At 38.0% G+C, this 19,614-nt stretch overlaps 1 protein-coding gene across 1 annotated transcript in view; it reads left to right on the top strand.

The window, feature by feature from the left end:
• The window catches only part of LAMA2 (laminin subunit alpha 2), an 831,335-nt gene extending 812,464 nt beyond the window's left edge, over window positions 1-18,871 (top strand). Inside the window, exons 57-63 of the mRNA XM_069077437.1 lie at window positions 655-767; window positions 2,029-2,218; window positions 4,193-4,348; window positions 6,785-6,938; window positions 10,851-10,981; window positions 16,931-17,153; window positions 18,611-18,871. Coding sequence (XP_068933538.1) covers window positions 655-767; window positions 2,029-2,218; window positions 4,193-4,348; window positions 6,785-6,938; window positions 10,851-10,981; window positions 16,931-17,153; window positions 18,611-18,768 — 1,125 coding nt within the window. The 3' untranslated portion in view covers window positions 18,769-18,871. The remainder of the gene's footprint in view (window positions 1-654; window positions 768-2,028; window positions 2,219-4,192; window positions 4,349-6,784; window positions 6,939-10,850; window positions 10,982-16,930; window positions 17,154-18,610) is intronic.
• The last annotated feature ends 743 nt before the right edge of the window (window positions 18,872-19,614 follow it).

Genomic DNA, 19,614 nt, shown 5'->3' with positions numbered 1-19,614 from the left:
GAGGAATAGGTAAGCACTGCTCAGGCATTGGTCAGTTGCAGCTGTCATGTCCCTAAGCATGAATTTATCCTAAGAAAGTAGGAAAAATATCACATTAGCTAAGGACTGGGTTGCTGGCATCTACTTTGATGAGATAGGAGAAATACACACTCCACAAGTTCCCCCTTTCTCCCTATGTACCTCTCAAGGTTCTGCTCCCTTGAGCACCCCATCCTCAACCCACCCCATGCAGGCACGGTCAAGAGAGCATTTTATGTCTGGAATATATTCCTGTATTATAGGTTATTTCTACCTAAAATAATGAAGTTTCTGATAATGTGTGTTACTATAATGCATCATCATTAATAGGTATATTACTATACCAAGGAGATGAACTTCCACACTAAAAGCAACACTTTCTTTTAAAGATATTTTTTTTAAATCAATTGCCAGTCAGTAAGTATTGATCAAGTTATCTACTGATACTCAAAACTGGGTTAGATGATGTCAAAAGATATAAAAGAAATATAAGACATTTTCTCTGCCCATATACCACTTAGAGTCTAATCAGAGACACAAAATGCATATTCCTGAAGTAATTAGAAAACAAGAACCTCTTTATTCAGTATCAAGATCCATAGTTCCAGCACTGACCATTACCTTGGTGTTTCATAGGGACCCTGTGCTGCAGATACAGAACCAGCTCTCTTGATAGGAAGCAAGCAGTTTGGACTTTCAAGAAACAGCCATATAGCAATTGCTTTTGATGACACCAAAGTTAAAAACAGGTATGTCTGATTCTGATATCTGACAAGAATTATAAAACAAGACAAGCCCTAATAAAGGCATGGCAACAGGATCTTTTCCCCAGGGCACTAAAATTTAGATTGTGCTAACAGCACTAACACTCCTGCAACTAGAAACGACTGAGTTTATCTAGTTAACAGCTGAGTTTATCTATCTAGTTCCATAGTTAGTAAGAATAATTAGTTAAAATAAGTAGCTACCAGATGGGGCCTCACTGGTTACTACACTATAAGTGAGCCTCCCCTTTTCCTGATACAGTGTGCTTTACACTAGGCCCTCAGATCTCTACCCATTTTGACATTGTGGGCTTCTCTATGTGTCCCTCTTCCTTCACCTATCCCTACTGAGTTTGTATTTGAAAGCTGGTTTGAAAGCACTTTTCATTGCTGTTCCCCTACAATGTTTTGCGAAGATTATTTTTTTTTCTAATTCTAGTCTTTTGGGTTCTTAAAACAAGTGATCAATGGAAGCACTGAATATTCCCGTTCATACCAATTAAATAAACATAAGGACTTTCTCCTCCCCCCCCCCCAACTTAGAGCAAAGTAGTATAGAATTAGATATGCTGGGTCTGTGAGACATCATTTTTTGACATAGTAAGTCCTCAAAATCCTTGGTCCCCAAAGCCTATGTAATACAACTTGGAATAATGGAAATTTACCTCATCTGTAGGAGTTCCATAATGTAATTTCCTGCCTGCCCTCACTTTATTTTATTGTTTCTATCTTTTTTTAAAAGTTTATTGATAGGGGCGGCCAGGTGGCTCAGCGAGTAAGAGTACTGGCTCCGGTGTCGGGATGACCTGGATCAAATCCGGGCTCAGATACTCAGCACCACACCCAGAAATAACTGGCCGTGTAACCTTGAGCAAGTTACTTAACCCCGATTGCTTTAAAAAAAAAAAAAAGTTTATTGATATACATTTCTTTTATGCTACAGTTATTTCAGAATATAAACTGCCTCACAAACTCCTTTGTAACAGAAAAAAAAGTTAAGAAAAGTAATCAGTACAGTGACCCTGACTGACAATGTATGAAATATTCTGCTACTGTAGTTCCCTATCTCTCTGTTAAGAGGACCCTCCCCTAAATCATTTTAAAAAAGAAAAGGGGATCCTTGCTTCATTCTCTGACTGAAAAAAAAAAAAGATCTTTGAAAATCAGCAACTGAACCCTGATCTTTTAATAATAACTTCAAAACTTGCAACATTTCCCCTGACTTTGAAAATTCTTACATTCACAGCCTCACAATCGAATTTGAAATACGAACTGAAGCCGAATCAGGCTTGATGTTTTACATGGCTCGGATCAACCATGCTGATTTTGCTACAGTCCAGCTGAAGAATGGCATGGCCTACTTCAGCTATGATCTCGGGAGCGGTAACACAAGTACTATGATTGCCACCAGAATCAATGATGGTCAATGGCACAAGGTATCAGGGCAGGGAAACGTGGTTATGCCTTGCTTAGTTGAAGCCATGGAGGATCTCCTCCAGTAGGTATCCTTTTACCCTTCCAGGTATAAATATTAGGAGAAAAGGGAGAGGGTGTTGGGGAAAGTGTAAGAGAGGTTCAGGGAATAGTTTGCTGCTCTCTCCCAGGAAGGATCTGGGGAAGTACTTTCTGACCCACCATAAAGTCTCAGCAGCCTATTCTGTACGATGGAACCCTTTAACATGCTTTAGATGACTATAGTTTCTAGATATGTTTCTCTATAGCTATAAATATATACATACCCTTCCCCACCCCCCAAGACTACAATAAAGTTTAGATATGTTTCTCCATAGCTATAGATATATACATATACATATACATATATAGATATATACTTTCCCAAACCTATTATGACTGACTATAGTTTCTAAAGAAACTATTCAGAGCAACTTCTAAAGGCCCAGTCCCTATACCCTATAATTGTAGGTACAGAAACTACTTTGCAATCAGAAAATATTTTACAATCTTAGTATCCTGATTTTGCTTGAATTGTGTTGCTGTGGTTGATAGAATCTTCTGATACATTAACTGATTTTTTTAAAAAGAAAAAGAAAGGACAGTTAGAGTATCTCTCTGCTGGGAGAGGCTCAGAAAATGCTGACTCATAAATTTCTCCACACCTGTGTCAGCCTATAAACATAAAGCTTCTATACCCCTCCCCACTTCCAACTAGCCCCACAAATTATCAAAAAAAAAAAAACATTTTTTTAACTTTCAGTGCAGTATATCACTTGATGTCAGATTCTAGCATATTAATGTATCTAAATGGGACATCCATCCTATGCAAGAGAACCACAGAAACTTACAAATAAAAATGTAAAGTCCATCCTGGAAATTAGAAATGGATTCTTTATACTTAACTGACTTACAACTGGTCATCATCAAGTAGCATTCAATTCTTATTCTCTCCAGTTAAATATGATGCTTTTAAATATAATAGACTGTTGAGATGAAGAGGTAAACAAAGACTTTATAATGACATAAAATAAGGATTTTTTTTAATTTGGGGAGGGGGGTGGTTAGGTACTCTCATTCCAAACTGGAATTTGTATTTTAAAGTCATTTCCTGATCTAAACCTTGCTCTGACTCTGCTAATTTTTTTCAAATTCTATGTGAGAGTCTCCCACCTATCTTATAGGAGGCTATGATTCCACAGGCAGAGAATAATACTGTGGAATGAGCAAAAAAGTTTGAGAACCACTGCAAAATAAACTTAGGCCAATATTTCATTTGCTCATAGTATCCTTTTCCTCTATTCATTCAACAGAATTCTTATACAAAAAAAACCTGGCTTCATTCTCTGTACTTTTCCTCTACCAAAGAAATGTATTCACCTCATTTGCACAATGTAATAATCTGCAATATTCCTCCCTGAGCTTCATATCAAACCATCTGACTCAGATGCTACAGAAATGTTCAAACAGCTTTAGAGGCACTGCTGTTAGTTAATTGTGGAAAGGAGGTGGCTTATTAAACAGAGTAATGTAGCATTTATGAAATTATGTTGGTTTGGTCCAACTTAATTGGCCCTTGCTCAATTGAACTAATGCACTTTTTAAACTTTACATTAGGCGGGGCTTTGCTTTTGTTGTTTAGCACATATAAATCCATATCAGCACAAGAAGTCTATAGGAGTTCATGATAAATATCTACCTTTTCCCCCCAAATAACTCAACAACTGCTGTTTCCTCTTCCTGTTTTCTATCTCAATTGTTATAAGTGCAAACTTGTTAGGAATGCAAACTCAGCAATCTCAGCTCTGGTGCTTTAACCTGAATGAAACTTGATCTATAAAATATTTTTAAATTCATGAGGACTAGGAGTTCCTGATTCTTATCTCTTTGTACATATGGAATCTGTCCAATCTTGGCTATTATGACTACTAAATGTAACATATTTTTTTGAAAAATAGATTAAGATCTTCCGAACCAAGCAAGAAGGAATCTTACTTGTAGATGGTGCTTCTAACAGGACAACCAGCCCCAAGAAAGCTGATATCCTGGATGTTGTGGGGATGCTGTATGTTGGAGGGCTGCCAATCAACTACACAACAAGAAGAATTGGTCCAGTAAGATCTTAAATTATCATTGTGTTTTCAGAGAGTTATCTGGACATCAAATTTTCTTTGGTCTATGGCAGTAAATTAGACCTTTTCTCAACTTTTAAAAAACCTATTTATCAGATATAATGGTCTTTTAGAGAGATTCAAAAAAATTTCTCTATGTATGGCAAAGGAAGAGCAACCACATGTCAGAATAGATTGTTGGGCCTGGAGTCAGGAAGACCTGAATTCAAATCCAACCGCAGACACTTACTAGCTGTGTAAACCTGGCCAAGCCACTTAACCTCTGTTTGCCTCAGTTACCTTATCAGTAAAATGGAGATAACAATAGCGCCTACCTCCCAGTGTTGTTTTGAAGATTAAATGAGATAATATTAATAAAGAACTTAGCACTGTACCCAATACCTAGTAAGCACTATGTAAATGTTTGTTATCATTATATAAGCTATAGGAAAAGATTCTAGAGGTATAATTTTTGGAGCATTTATAGTAGGCCTTTTCTGAATATAAGATCATAAATTTAGAGTTGGAATTATTTGATTTTATAGGTGAATAGAGGCCTAAAATGGTTAAGTGACTGGTCCAAGGTCACAAAAGGGAGCTCCTTGAAGAGTTGGGACTAGAAACCAACTACCCCTAATTCCAATTAATGGATTTTTCCCCACTTCATCATGCTGTCTCACATTTGCATTAATAGATATCCCTGTACACAAGTAGATTTCAGATCCTGTCTTTGATACATTACTGACTCTGTGACTCTAGGAAGAACATTTAATCTCTTGATGCCCCAGCATTTAGCATTTTGGTGCTCTAGGAGAAACATTTGCAGAAACATTGAGGAACAGTTGCAGATCTCCATTGGAACCAGATAAAATCACAGTTCTAGAAATAAAACAAAACCTATTCACCTCCTAGCTATGTGGCCTTTGGCAAATACTGAATTGCTCTAAATCTCAGTTTTCTTTTCTATAAAATGGAGACACTAGTACTTGCTCTGTTGGTAACAGTGTAGTGCAGTGCAGGAAAAAAAAAACCTGAATTTAAAGTGGGTCTGGCGTTCAAATTATGACGCTGATATTTACTAGCCAGATTCAGGCTATCATCTCTTCTTCACTTATAAAAAGAGCACATCAGCATTAGATGGTACCTACATTCCCTTCAGCTCTATCATCCTCCTTCCTTATAGTGTTCTGAGGAAGCTTAAACAGAATGATATGGGTAAAAGCTACTTGTAAATGTAACAGTACTATACAAAATAAGGTATTATTATGCAAAGAAAGGTGCTAATTAGTAACTTTATCCATAAATGTATGGGGAAATTTTGGATTCTCCTTGAAAACATTAGTGCTAGTTTCTTTCCAATGAAGTTATTATCTGTTGGATGCACTATCTCTGACCAGCATCAAAAATGAGTCAAAATCTTTGTAACCAGTTCAGAAAAGCAGTGAAAAAGGGTGGCTAGGAGTTTCAGTGAATAGAGCACCGACCCTAGATTCAGGAGGACCTGAGTTCAAATCCAACCTCAGACATTTAAAACAAAAAATAGCCTTGTGACCTTGGGCAAGTCACTTAACCCCAATTGCCCTACCTTCCCCCCTCCAAAAAGCAAAAAAAAAAAAAGTGGTAAAAAGCATTGGCTTTAATTATTATTTTCATAAACCAAATGGGGCAAAGTTATTTGAAAAGAGTCTAGATGCCTAAACCATAAATGATTTCTAGAAAGTTCTACTTAGTTACACAAGTACAGCAAAGAGGTTTTAAGATTTGGAAAACTTTTATTCTTAATGTAATTTACAGTAAGTACCCTATAATAGATCATTACCAATAATAGTCATATGGGCCCTATAAGTGAATCTTTAACAAATCAGTGCTCTCATGGGACTGCTTACAATAAGGACCATTAACCCATAACTAATCAAAAGCATTTATTAAGTACTTACTATATACATGCTAGGCACTGTACATGGTACTCTGCAAATAAAAAAGTGAGAGAGTCTTTCTCCTCAAAGAAATCACATTCTTACACATTCCAGGCAAGATGCAGACTGCTTTAGTAACAGTTGCCCAAATGCTCTCAACCTAACCCTAAAACCTTGAGGCTTAAACTAGATCAATCTTTAATAGAGTTATTCCAGCAGTAATATTAAGTATTTCCTTTTAAAATTTCCTCATTCGGGGCAGCTAGGTGGCACAGTGAATAGAGCACTGGCCCTAGAGTCAGAAGGACCTGAGTTCAAATGTGGCCTCAGACACTTAACACACACACAAAAAAACTAGCCATGTGACCTTGGGCAAGTCACAACCCCAATTGCCCTACATTCCCCCCTCCAAAAAGCAAAACAATAATAATAATAATAATTTTAAAAGTTCCTCATTCTTAATAATGTCTCTTGGTGAAGGTAAAGGCTTATAAACACTTTAAATATTTGTTTTGAAATTTAGGTTGTCTACAGTATTGATGGCTGCATGAAGAATCTTAAAATGACAGAGGCTCCTGCAGACCTTGAAAATCCCACCTCCAGCTTCAATGTTGGCACGTGTTATGTAAATGCTCAAAAAGGAACATATTTTGATGGAACAGGTTTTGCCAAAGCAGGTGAGGCTAATGGATTCTTAAATGTTGAATATTAAATATACATGCATATAACTTATACATACATGTGAATAACATATATAGTATATTTATGTGATATGTGATATATTAATATATACCATTTAAATGTATGTCATATAACATCATACATATATGTGTGTGTGTACAAATATGTGATATATGCGTGTGTGTGTGTGTGTGTGTGCAATCTCATACTGGTTGGAATAAAGTCTCCTAATTCTTAGATTATCACCCTGGATTTATGCTAGAAATTGTAATAATTTACATGTGTATGATTGGCTGGAAAAATTATAAAAATAAGCATATCTGATCCTAAACAACACAAAATGAATCAATATCAGTCAGCAGGAATTTATTATGTGCTATGCACTGTGCTAAACATTCAAGATACAAATAAAAGCGAAATTAGTCCCTGCCCTCAAAGAGCTCAACTTCTAATAAAAGAGGACTGCATGAACAAGCATTTATTACCTGCCTACATTATGCCAGTCATTGTGCTAGGTGGTACACCCAGGTGCTAGTGATACAAATAGGATAGTCCCTGCTGGTATGTAGATTATATTCTAATTGGGGGACATTGCCAGCAACACACTGGTAAATGTTTAACCAGCTGTCCCAAGGAAAAATGTGCACATGAAATACTTTTCATTTTAAATCATACTTATTAACATTTTCTCCACACTTTCTTAAGTCTAGAAAATAAAACAATAAGTTGATATCTGATATGTAGCCTTTGCCAATTTCTGAGGTGTCATTGCTTACAATGAAAATTTAACAACCAGCTGTCAACAAAGTACAAGCAGGCTCCCCGCAGCATACCATTGGAAATAACATATATTCAGGGGCAAAGGTCCAGGAAGGAAGTTTTGGTCTAGAGAGTCACTGGAATAATGAGTAGAGTCAATTGTCACATCCTTTTTGGTAGCCATGTTACCATTGATTTGATTACTGTTCCCAAAGAAAGAGCAAGAGATGAAAAGAAGAGGGTAGAATGGGTTAGAGAGAAGGATGAAGAGAGGGAAAGGTATCCATGGGAGGATCCTGAGCAAAACTAAGTCAAACAAATTCAGTAAGAGGACACTTGGAGAACATAACAGAGTTTTCTTGCCTGGAAATCAATAACAATGGAGGCAGTATGGTTGGATGGAATAGGCACTGAACATGGAGAAAGAAGATCTGCATTTAAAGCCTCGTGGGATATAATGTCCCTAAGATTCTGTTTGTACTTCTGTAAAATGGGGATAAGAAAATTGCAATAATGACCTTACAGAGTAATTTTATTATAAGTAAAGCATTCTTAAAATCACTAGGTTATAGAAACATGAGTTATTAGCTATAGGTGGTACAGTGGATAGAGTGCTGGAAGTGAGTACAAATCCTGCCTAAGATACCTACTAACTTTGTGACCTTGGGCAAGTCACTTTCACTCTCAGTTTTTTTTTTTAAGCAATTGGGGTTAAATAACTTGCTCAAGGTTACGTGGCCAGGTGTTTCTGGGTGGTGCTAAGTGTCTGAGCCCAGATTCGATCCCAGGTCATCCTGACTCTGGGGCAGGCGCCCTTACTCACTGCACCACCTGGCTGCCCTAAGCAATTGGGGTTAAGTAACTTGCTTAAGGTTACACGGCCAGCTGTTTCTGGGTGGGTGCTAAGTGTCTGAGGCCGTTTTCGATCCCAGGTCGTCCCGACTCTGGGGCCAGTGCTCTTACTCACTGCGCCCCCTGGCCGCTCCACAATCTCAGTTTCTTAATCTGTAAAAATAAGGAAAAATAATAGCACATACATTATAGGGTTGTTGTGAAAACTGAATGAGATAAAATGTAAAAGTACTTTGCAAACCTTAAAGTGCTATATGAATGCAAGGTAGTAGTAATGATGGTGGTAGTAATCATAGCAGTAGCAGCAGTAATGGTAGTAGTAGAAATAGTAGTAGTAGTAGTAGGAATGGTAGTAGTATTTGTGGTAGGAATGGTAATATAATAGTAGTTGTAGGAGTAGTAATAATAGGAATAATAATGGTAGTAGTAGGAATAGTAGTTATAGTAAGAATAGTAATGGTAGGAGGAATAGCTATAGTAGCAGTAGTAATTGTAGTAATGGTAATTAATAGTAGTAATAGTAGTTGTATTTGTCCTACTCCTCATCCTCAAATACTCAAATAGATCTGTGATTTCATCCATTTGAATGCTCTCTCCAACTCATATCATAACCTGGCTAAGTCTACCCATCTTGTGTACCTTTTCCCTTCTTCTACCCGTAAGTTTGCCCCAAGATATTCATGAAATGCCCTTGGGGGGCCTTCCTTCAGCTTTCCTGACATCATGAGGACACCAGTAGAGCCCTCAGATAGTACATCTGTCAGACCTTGTGTTCAGCCCATTTTTGTTTGCTATCATCCACGCATTGCCCCAATGATATCTTTTTCTTTTCCTCTTTGAAATGTCTCATTGGCATATATTATAGCCTACTCATACCCATTACAAGTCACTCTATTGTTCTCTGTGTGGTATTAATTTCCAATTCTTGGAGATTCTTTTCATTATAAGGCAAATTCATTCTTACAAGGAGAGGTATATTTAGACTATACATTTTTTTATCTATTTATGATTGTGTGATTCCTGATCAGATCTGTTCTCCCTCTCTGTCTTGTAAGGTAGACACATTTCTCCTGCTTCCTTTATATATTCAGCCTAGATTATTGAAGCATCTCTCTAATTTGATCTCCCTTCCTCGAGTCTCTCTCCACTCAATCCATCTTCCATTCAGCTACCAAAGTGAATTTTTTCTAAAACAAAAGTCAGACCATGTTACTCTTTATTCAAAGAACTCCAGTGGCTCCCTATTACCTACTATAGCACCCGCCAATGTAATATTTATAGTGCCCACAATCACAATAAAGACCATGACTATAAATATCACATGACCTTTGATCACAAAATATACCAAACTCTCCATATAGAGGACAGAACCAAAGCATTTATTTTGACACCAGAAAACGAAATCCCAAAACCAGTAAGCTGATTTCATCATAGTACCAAAGATATTAAGAAGCCATAACAACACTAAGGGCTACACCATCCTTCAGCCTTCCCACAAACCAATACAAGATCAATATTTACTCACAAATTTCCCTCTCTCCTTGCCTGAGCTCCTCTCTCTCCCACTGCCTCTCTGGCTCTGACTCCCAGCTTCCTGTGGGCTCTGCTGCACCCTTCAGCAAATTCCCTCTGTCACAGGCTCCATGTGATTACATTCAGTCTATTAGGGGGCAGAGTTTACTTTCAAAGTAGGGAAGGTCTTCACATTCCCCCCTAGGTCTATTAAGGGGCAGGGAAGATCTTCAAATTCCCATTATACCTACAAACTCACATATAAACTCTTCTGTCTCTCTCATCTTACAAGTCAAAGTGAAGGAAAAGCTATTCCCCAGTTTTATCCTGTATTCTTTTTTCTGGGTGTTTCCAGGGAACATCTCACATAACTGTGATATACTCTCTCTTCTTTTGCTGCCTGCTAGAACAAATTCTCTTTCCTTTCGTTACCACTTCTTCCATGAAGCCTTTCCTATACACTCTAGTTAAACATATTTTCTCCCCAAATTATCTGAAAACACTTTGTAATTCTCATTTGTCTCTCTCACATCCTATAGTGTATCATACCTTTTTGCATGTACATGCCATGACTTTATTACAGTATATGTTCCTTGAGGACAGAGACCATATCATTTTAAGGCTTTGTATGACCAGTACCTACTTTACACAGAACTTTACACACAGTGGGCATTTAATGAATGTTTGTTGTTTCTTATGATAAATTAACATTTTAAATGAAATGTACAAAGTTGTCGAGGTGAACATCTTTGTGCTCAGAATTTTTTTTTCTTTTCTTTCTATAGTTGGAGCCTACAAAGTAGGACTGGACCTTCTTGTGGAGTTTGAATTCCGTACAGCTAGAACCACTGGTGTTCTCCTAGGAATCAGCAGCCAAAAAATGGATGGCATGGGTATTGAACTGGTAGATGAAAAAGTGAGTATGGCACCAACCAGATTACTCCTGCATGTATTGATGGTCATGAAAATGCTTCAGAAATTCTACCTTTGTTCTCTTTATAGACAAAGCTAATTGCATTGTATAAAAATAGATTTCCTATATAGGTAGAAACTTTCCCCTGGCTACTGGCTTACTTCACTGCCTACATGTATGCATTTTCCGGATTCCTCTTGAGGTTAAATGTATTTACTTCCCCCAATAGACCTACTATATACAGTGTGGATTAGCATTTATACATCATATCTCCCAGGGTGTTGCTAAATGAAGAATGTGATTCTTTCCTCTGTCTCAGCTAAGGTACAAAAGCAGTGATTCATGTAAAATAAGGGGTGAGCTAGCCGACAGTTTACTTACTAGCTGTGCAACCCTGGGGCAGTCATCGAACCCCATTTGCCTCACTTTCCTCATCTGCAAAAATGTGCTGGAAAAGGAAATGGCAAACCACTCCAGTATCTTTGCCAAGAAAACCTCAACTATGGTCACAAAGAGTCAGACCTGACAGAAACAACAGAACAACATAAAATAGCCCACAGTCTCCCAATGACTATCTAAAAAGGAAGGAAGGGTAGGCTTCTTTCAAGAGGTTTCAAATCAAAATATAGTTAAATCCAAACCAGTTATACAAAACGTGTAGGTTCCACCTGAAAAGCACACTACTGAAATCTTATTGCAGCAAATATCATTATAAAGAACTCCATAAAACAAGATTAATGGTAAAGGTGAAATCCTGGATAACCCTGATCTCAAAGTCAATGGACTGTAATAATGAGCTGATGGCCACTGTGAAAAATCTTTTATCAGACCATGTGTCCTGATTTTTGATTCAGAGACAAGGTTGTACAGTCCATCATCATACTGAAGTGGGAGGCCCCTATGGCTTTGTGACTTAGTTTGAATAACACACTTGGCATGATGGATAGTGTTGGATTTGGAGACAGGAAGTCCTGAGTTCAAATTCTCCCTCAGACATTTACTGGCTACATTACCTGTAGACAAGTAATTTAACTTCTCAGCCTTAATTTCCTCATTTTCAAAATGAAGGGTTTAGGCTAGTTAGCCTAACTTTAGGGTTGCTCTCAGCTCTAAATCTGTGATAGGCATTAGGGAAGGTAAAAAGTTTAGATACTCTTCATGGGGCTTATAGTGTCAGGGGAGATAAGAAACAAATAACTATAGTATATAATATTACATGTTATGTGCACTAAAGAGGTCAAAGGACTATGTGAGCTCCGAGGGGGAAAATATCAACTAAGGGGATCAGGGAAGTCTTCATGGAGGAGATGGCATTTAAACAAGACTATAAAGAATTTAGGAGGAATTTAACTGCATAGGAGCCAAACTGGGGCAGCTAGGTGGCACAGTAGATAGAGTGCCAGGACTGGATTCAGGAAAATTCGTCTTCCTAAATTCAAACATGGCCTCAGATACTTATTAGCTGTGTGACCCTGGGCAAGTCACTTAACAAGTCACAAACCACTCCAGTATCTTTGCCAAGAATATGCCAAATGTGGTCACAGAGTCAGACGTGACTGAAAAACAACAACAAAAAGAGCCATACTCCCCTTTCCTCTCATTTACACTCCATACAAAATATATACAGAACAGATGACAGGTAACTTCACAGAGAAGTCATTTGGAATGGAGGAGAGTAGGAAAGGCCTCCTAAAGAAGGTCAGATTTGAGCTGGGCCATGAAGGAAGTTGGAACAACTAAGAGCTAAAGAGGGAAGGCAGTCAGGCATGGGAGAAAGACAACAAGTGGAGTAAAGAGTAAAAAGATTGGGAAGTTATGAATGGGCCAAGTGGATAATGGCTTTAAATGTCAAAAAGAAGGGACGGTGAAAAGCTAGAAAAGCTAGGTGGTGCAGTACATAGAGCACCAGCTCTCAATCAGGAAGACCAGAGTTCCCTTTTGTCTTTGTAACCTCAGTGCTCAGCAAGGTGCCTGACACAGGTAGTTGTGTAATAAATATTTGGAGAATTTAATTAAAAAGACAAAAGGGGGCGTGGAAGGAATTCCATGACTATCAATGTGACTTGCAGGTGAATTTTCTTTTATATAGTTTCCCCCAATTAGAATATGAGCTCCTTGTGAGCCACAACTGTATTTCTAAAAAATTTACTTGAGTTGTCAGCTCTTAGGACATGGCTTTGCATGTAGTAATTGCTTAATAAATGCTTTTATTCACTCATTTATTCCTTCTGAGGATAGAGAATAGTGTGAAGCAAGGCATGAAGAGGAGAGGGTACAGGGCATATTGAGGAGACAGAGAACAGCCTCACTTAACTAGAGTATAAGAATGTGTGGAGCAGAGTGATATGAGATCTGTCTAGAAGACTAAGGTAGCACCACATTGAATAGGGCCTTGACTGTTAATCAAGGGAGTCTAAACTTGAATTTGGAGGGAATAGGAAGCCACTGAAGTTCTCTCTGAGCACGGCAATGCCATAATTAGATCTAGTCATAAGATTTCTTACAATGGTATCAAGAATGGATTGGAGGGGCGGCTAGGTGGCGCAGTGAGTAAAGCGCCAGCCCCAGAGTCAGGAGTACCAGAGTTTGGTTCTGGCCTCAGACACTTAACACCCACACAAAAAAACTAGCTGTGTAACCTTGGGCAAGTTACTTAACCCCAATTGCCCTCCAAAAGGAAAAAAAAAAAAAAGAATGGATTGGAGGTGGAAGAGAGAGCAAGTGGAAAGACTTGGGTTACAATCTGGGCAGGTGGTGATAAACCTCCCACCCCAACCCCTTTTTATAATAACAGAAAGAATAGAACGGTGAGAGATTTTGCTGTGGGGGAATCAACAAGACTCAGTAATTAAAAACATTTTCACCAGATGTCCATGCTCAGAATGCTGCCCTTCCTCATTTCTGCCTCCTGGCTTCCCTGGCTTTCTTCAAGTTTCAACCAAAATCTTACCTTCCACAAGATGCCTTTCCCAAGTCCCCTAAATGCTAGTGCCTTTTCTCTGAGATTCTCCCCAATATGTGTGTGTGTTGTATAGATATATGTGTGTATGGTATACATGTATGTATATACATATATACATATATACATTATATGTATATACACATATATAGTAGCAGCAAGCACCCCAGCATGCCCAGGATGGCTGCTAGTACAGGTTCCTAGATCTGCTCTTCTAAAGGAAAACAACTCAAAATGGGTTAACAATCTTACTTTAATCAAACATATGTCATTTACGTAGTTCAGGGAAAAAAGGTCAGCACCCTAAACTTCAGAGTATACAAACAAGTTACAAGTAGAAGTTACAAGCAGACAGAGAAACAGTTCAGCCGACAAGCTTCCTGCTATCTGTCTATTATATCCATACCTAGTCAGTTACCAGAGAGGGAAGGACCACCATCTGGGTTTTCAAAGCAGGGGGCTTAATGGCTGCCCAGAATCTCGTGTGGTCAAATCATACAACTTCTCAAAGTGAGCCCCCAAACAAAACCTCACATCAGGGTATATATAGCTGGCTCAGGGTATATATATATATATATCCTGGCTCAGAGAATGTCACAGCCCTCTTGTCCCACTGCCCAATCACAAAGCATCAAGGTGTGGGCATTCCTTAAAAACAAGACTCCAGCCACAGACTCCATGTGACCACATTCAGCCTATTAGGGGTCAGGGTATATTTTCAAATCAAGGAAGGTTCTCAGAGTCACCTAAGCCTATCAAAGGGCCTAGGGGCAGGGAAGATCTTCAGATTTGCATTCCCATAACATATATACAAGATATATAGTTTTTTCAATATTGTCTGCCTTGTTAGGTTTCCTTGAGGGCAGGAACTATTGTCATTTTTTTGGTTAGTTTGGTTTGGTCGGGTTTTGGTTTGGGTGTCTGCCTTTTTTTGTATCCCTAGTGCTTAGCATAGTGCCTAGAACATAGTAGATGCTTAACAAATATTCATTGGCTTCAATAGGTATGTGTGAGAGGAGTTGATTGTCTCTAATTTTAACTGTAGAGGGATACAAGGAAGAAAGGAAGCAGGAAGAAATTTCATAATGATTTTATGTGTGGTAGGGATTACTCTTCAATGATGCTTTCTTTGAACGTTACAACCAGCCAGATTTAAGATGAGATATAATTAAAACTTCCTAATGCTTAAAAATAGTCAAGGGTAATAGATGGTGGGTTCAGAGACAGCTAGGTGGCTAAGTGCACTGGCCCTGGAGTCAGGAGGACCTGAGTTCCAATCAAGCCTCAGACACTTGACACTTACTAGCTGTGTGACCCAGGGCAAGTCAGAACCCCATTGCCTTGCCAGAGAGAGACAGATTCAGACAGACAGAGACAGAGAGAATGGGTTCCCCCATTACTAGGAGTCTCTGAGCCAAGTTGGAGGATCCCTCCTCAGGATTATGGTAGAGGGAATATTGCTTCAGTAGGACTCAGTCATTTCAACTCTAGGATTTTGTGAGTATCTACCTAAGGGCACAAATTCCTGTTGCAGTAAATAGCAACACAATAAAGAAAAAGTGCCTGTTGTGCAGAGGAGGAATCCAATTTTAAAATATTTATTAAGGGATGCTATGTGCAAGGCACTAAACTGGGTTCAGCGGGGACCAAAGATTTAGGCACAGTTCTCAAGGAGCTTACAATGTCCGGCACAGTGGAAAGAAAGGGGTAGAGTCAGAGGACCTGAATTCAAATATCACCACTGATCCTTACTATGTGATCTGTGCCCCAGTTTCCTCATCTGGAAAATGTGGGGGTTGAACTAGATGGCCTCTGAGTTCCCATCCATCTCTGGAAAATAGGAAAGCATATAAATGTAGATATGGTATCCACTGCATCTTTCTGCTAGACTCAGAATGCTTACCAATTCACTACTGACTAATCTGCTCCCAGATGAACATAACTAGTTCAAATAGCTTTAGCTAGAGACACCCCCTCCCCAATTATTTTTTAAATCAATAACCTGTGTAATCTAAGGATGCTGTCTTCATACATCTTTGTTGTTGTTTTCCAGACATATCCAGTTGCCTCTGTCCTATCCAATATTACTGCTAAACCTTTCTAGTATATTTTCATTGGGAGCTTAATTATATCCCTTTCTTTGCCATCTTCAGAAAGGGAAAAAAAATCCTCTCAAATACTTGAATTTTCAAGGCCTGCTCATGTGATTGAACACACATTTCTATCATTTAGACAAAAACTTCAAATCTATATACTTCAAATCTCTATATAGTGTGCTTTTCAGTAGCTAAGCTGTCGTCTGGCCAAGGGCCCTGAGCATCTACAGTGAGGATCTCTGCTTGAAATGATACTCCTTATGTCATTTTGAGCCACATGTATAAAATGAGAAGTCTGAGGGAAAAAGAGGGAGCAAGTTGAAAACATGGACAAGAGAAGACTCAAAGAAAAAATCCTAGGAACCTTTTCACTAATGAATCAAATTAGTGAATTGCTGTGAACACACTACCTTTAAGCCAAGATTAGAAGCATTTCAAAGAGGTCCAGCAAGTATTTAGAAATCTGAGAAGCCCTTCAGCAAAATATTTTGATCTGTGCTTTCCAGTCTAGGGAGAGAAAAGGCTCAGTACTTTAGAACTGTTGCCTGCCTACTAAATCCTTGTTATCTGGCTTCCAAATGGATTTCAAATGTTCAAATGACAGAATTCTTATTGCCAGCTTAGCATAACTTGACTATTGCTCCCCTCCCACAAACACACCCACATGCACACATAATGCTTGGAGGCAAAATGGTGATTTGTCAGCCATGCTGGTCATATTTATATTTAATTCCTGTCAAATTTGTTTTGATTTTACTTAACTGTGTTTACTTGCATCCATTGGCCCCTGTACTCTATTTTTTCCATCAGCCAGTGCTGTTAATTTATCAGATTTAGGACTGGAATGACATTACTCTAACGAGGCTATTCATAACTGTTTGATCTTCCCAACCCCAGCTCATGTTCCATGTGGACAATGGTGCAGGCCGGTTTACTGCTATTTATGATGCTGGTGTCCCTGGAGCCTTGTGTGATGGGGAGTGGCATAAGGTGACTGCAAACAAAATCAAACACCGAATAGAGTTGACTGTGGATGGGAACCAGGTGGAGGCTCAGAGTCCAAACACAGCATCTACTTCAGCTGATACAAATGATCCTGTCTTTGTTGGAGGATACCCAGGTGAGTTTAGATAACAACAATCAACAATAACTCACATTTATAAAGTGTCATAAGGTCTGACAAGACTAAATCGGATTTATTGCTTCTAACTCTTACACAGATGTATTTGTGGATTGGAAAATGTTGAAAATATTGAAATTTAATATCGGATTCTCCAGAAAATGTGTCTTAGTAGCTTTAAAAGGCTAAATTCTGTAACTCCTTCCATAAAATCCCCAATGACTTAAATGAGTGAATGCTTACGTAAAACATATGGGTTGAGTTTCATTGGTGGGAAGTTTGAGGATATAGGAAATTAATTTGGCTTATAACAGATGAAACATCTAACCTAAATTATGTTCCAAGCAGTTGTTCTCTTTGCTGTATTTCTGATTAACGTTCCAGGGGAATCATAAAAATCAGTTATGAAATTACTTCCGGAGGTACTAGAAATCATTGGGTTAAAGATAACTCACTTTCCCCTTAGGTTGTTAAAGAGCTCATATTTATATTACAAAGAAGCCTTAGCAAAAAATCTGCATTTAAAAGCCCTAGCCAGCACATTAAAAACAGCATATGAACCACAGAGAATTATGTAAAGTGCCCATAAACAGGATTGACCAAGTTAGTTCAAAATAAGCCAAGTGCATATGATAGTAATAAATACAGTAATAATTTTTAAAACACCAAGGACTGCTTTTCATCATCGCAATATGAGAGAAATAGATCCACATTTACATATAACCTTTCTCCTCACACGAAGGCAAAATAATCACAACCATATTTTAATAATGGGGGAAATATTGGATAGATTGGGAACCTCTGTAGTTTCTATCTCCATAGATGTTTCTGAGTTTTAATGGTATTCACCTCTCTGTCACTCAGGTAAAATCAAAGACATCATGAATGACAGCAGAACCCTACCTGTTCATTACCACATTCAATAAGAGATGAGGCTGAATGGGAGTTAAAACAAATTTTAGGCCCACTCACAGGAGTTCCTCCTTTATAAAGAAAGCATCTTTTGGAAGAAAAAAAAACATTTTAATTCCTTTGAATTTCCCAGAAATGTTTTCTCATAGTATAAAAACTCTTATGGAGTTTCTCTTATAGAGTTTCTCTATAGGAGGCTAACTTTTTTAGATTCCTTCTTGTCTTCTTCAGCAAATACATGCCTTTCTTTAAAATTCAAATTTTGTTGTTTTTGACAGCTATAAATTAATCAGTACCAATCTCAATTCTTGAATTGATATTTCTTAAAAGTCAGGGTAGTAAAGAAGTGTCTCATGAGCTTAAAATAAGCTTGGGGTTCTCTTTCTGCAGTTTAAAAACACTGATATCAAAATCCTTAGCCAACCTAGACTTTCGAGTTGAATTGTTGAGCTAATGAACTAATGAGCTAATGAAATGTTGAGCTAAGATTCCCAGGTAACTCAAAGTCTCCTCTGACAGTAAACCCTTTGCCTTTTGTTTTTCAGATGGCCTCAATCAGTTTGGTCTCACAATCAATATCCCTTTCAGAGGATGCATCCGCTCACTGAAGTTCACCAAAGGCACTGCCAAAGCTCTGGAAATTAACTTTGCAAAAGCCTTGGAGCTAAAGGGTGTTCAGCCTGTATCTTGCCCTGCCAACTAATAGAAAGAGCTTTAAATCCCAAGTCGGGTTTTTGGAAACAAATGTATTAAGTAAAACAAATATGCTTTACCTACATATATGAATAAAAATTGGTGCAGCAAAATTGAATTCTCTCCATGAACTCTTCAAGTGGTATCCCTTTAGGGAAGATCTTAGACAAGTTTTAGATTAATTTCTCTTGCAGGCCATTAATATTGAAACAAGTTCATCTGACCTAATAAAATGGTGAGATTTTCAACATGCCTAAAAGTACATTTAGGGAATAGGAATTTGACTGCAATTTGTGAAAGCAACATTCTTTGGCCTGCTTCTAATTAATATTTTTATTATCATTTTCCATGCGTGTCCACTTTGGCATCCATTATATCATTCCTACTAAAAACAAAAAGGGTTATTCTTTTCTTTGTGCACTTGGAAGGAAATAAGCACAACCTTCTTCCCTTTCCTAGGGTTGGCATTATCATTATTTCTTTTTTTTTCTTTGCTCCATCATTATTTCTTAGATCTGGGTTCATTACCAGAGACTTTGGATAGAGTTACAATTAGATGATTTTTTTCATGTTGAAAGTCGATGTAGATGGGATTCAGAACAGGGTTTTTAATGACTTTATTTCCTATTTGATGAGGTTTATAGATTTTGGGGAGTACCCCAGGACCAAACCCTCTAAATGTGTAATGAAGTACACATATGATACTTTAACATTTGGAATTTTTTTTAAAAAAAAGGCTTGAGTTCATGCTACACAGTGATCTAAAAGCAGTACTCTTCATTTGAAGGCAAGATAGCATAGTAGCTAAAGAGTTGTCTTAAGAACCAGGAAGACCTGGGTTTGAGTCTGTAACACC

This window comes from Petaurus breviceps, unplaced genomic scaffold (assembly GCF_028583685.1).
Source record: "Petaurus breviceps papuanus isolate PSGF00001 unplaced genomic scaffold, PetGlider_PUasm1.0 90977, whole genome shotgun sequence".
In the NCBI taxonomy this organism is placed as follows: domain Eukaryota; kingdom Metazoa; phylum Chordata; class Mammalia; order Diprotodontia; family Petauridae; genus Petaurus; species Petaurus breviceps.
This window is presented reverse-complemented; position numbering and strand designations above follow the sequence as displayed.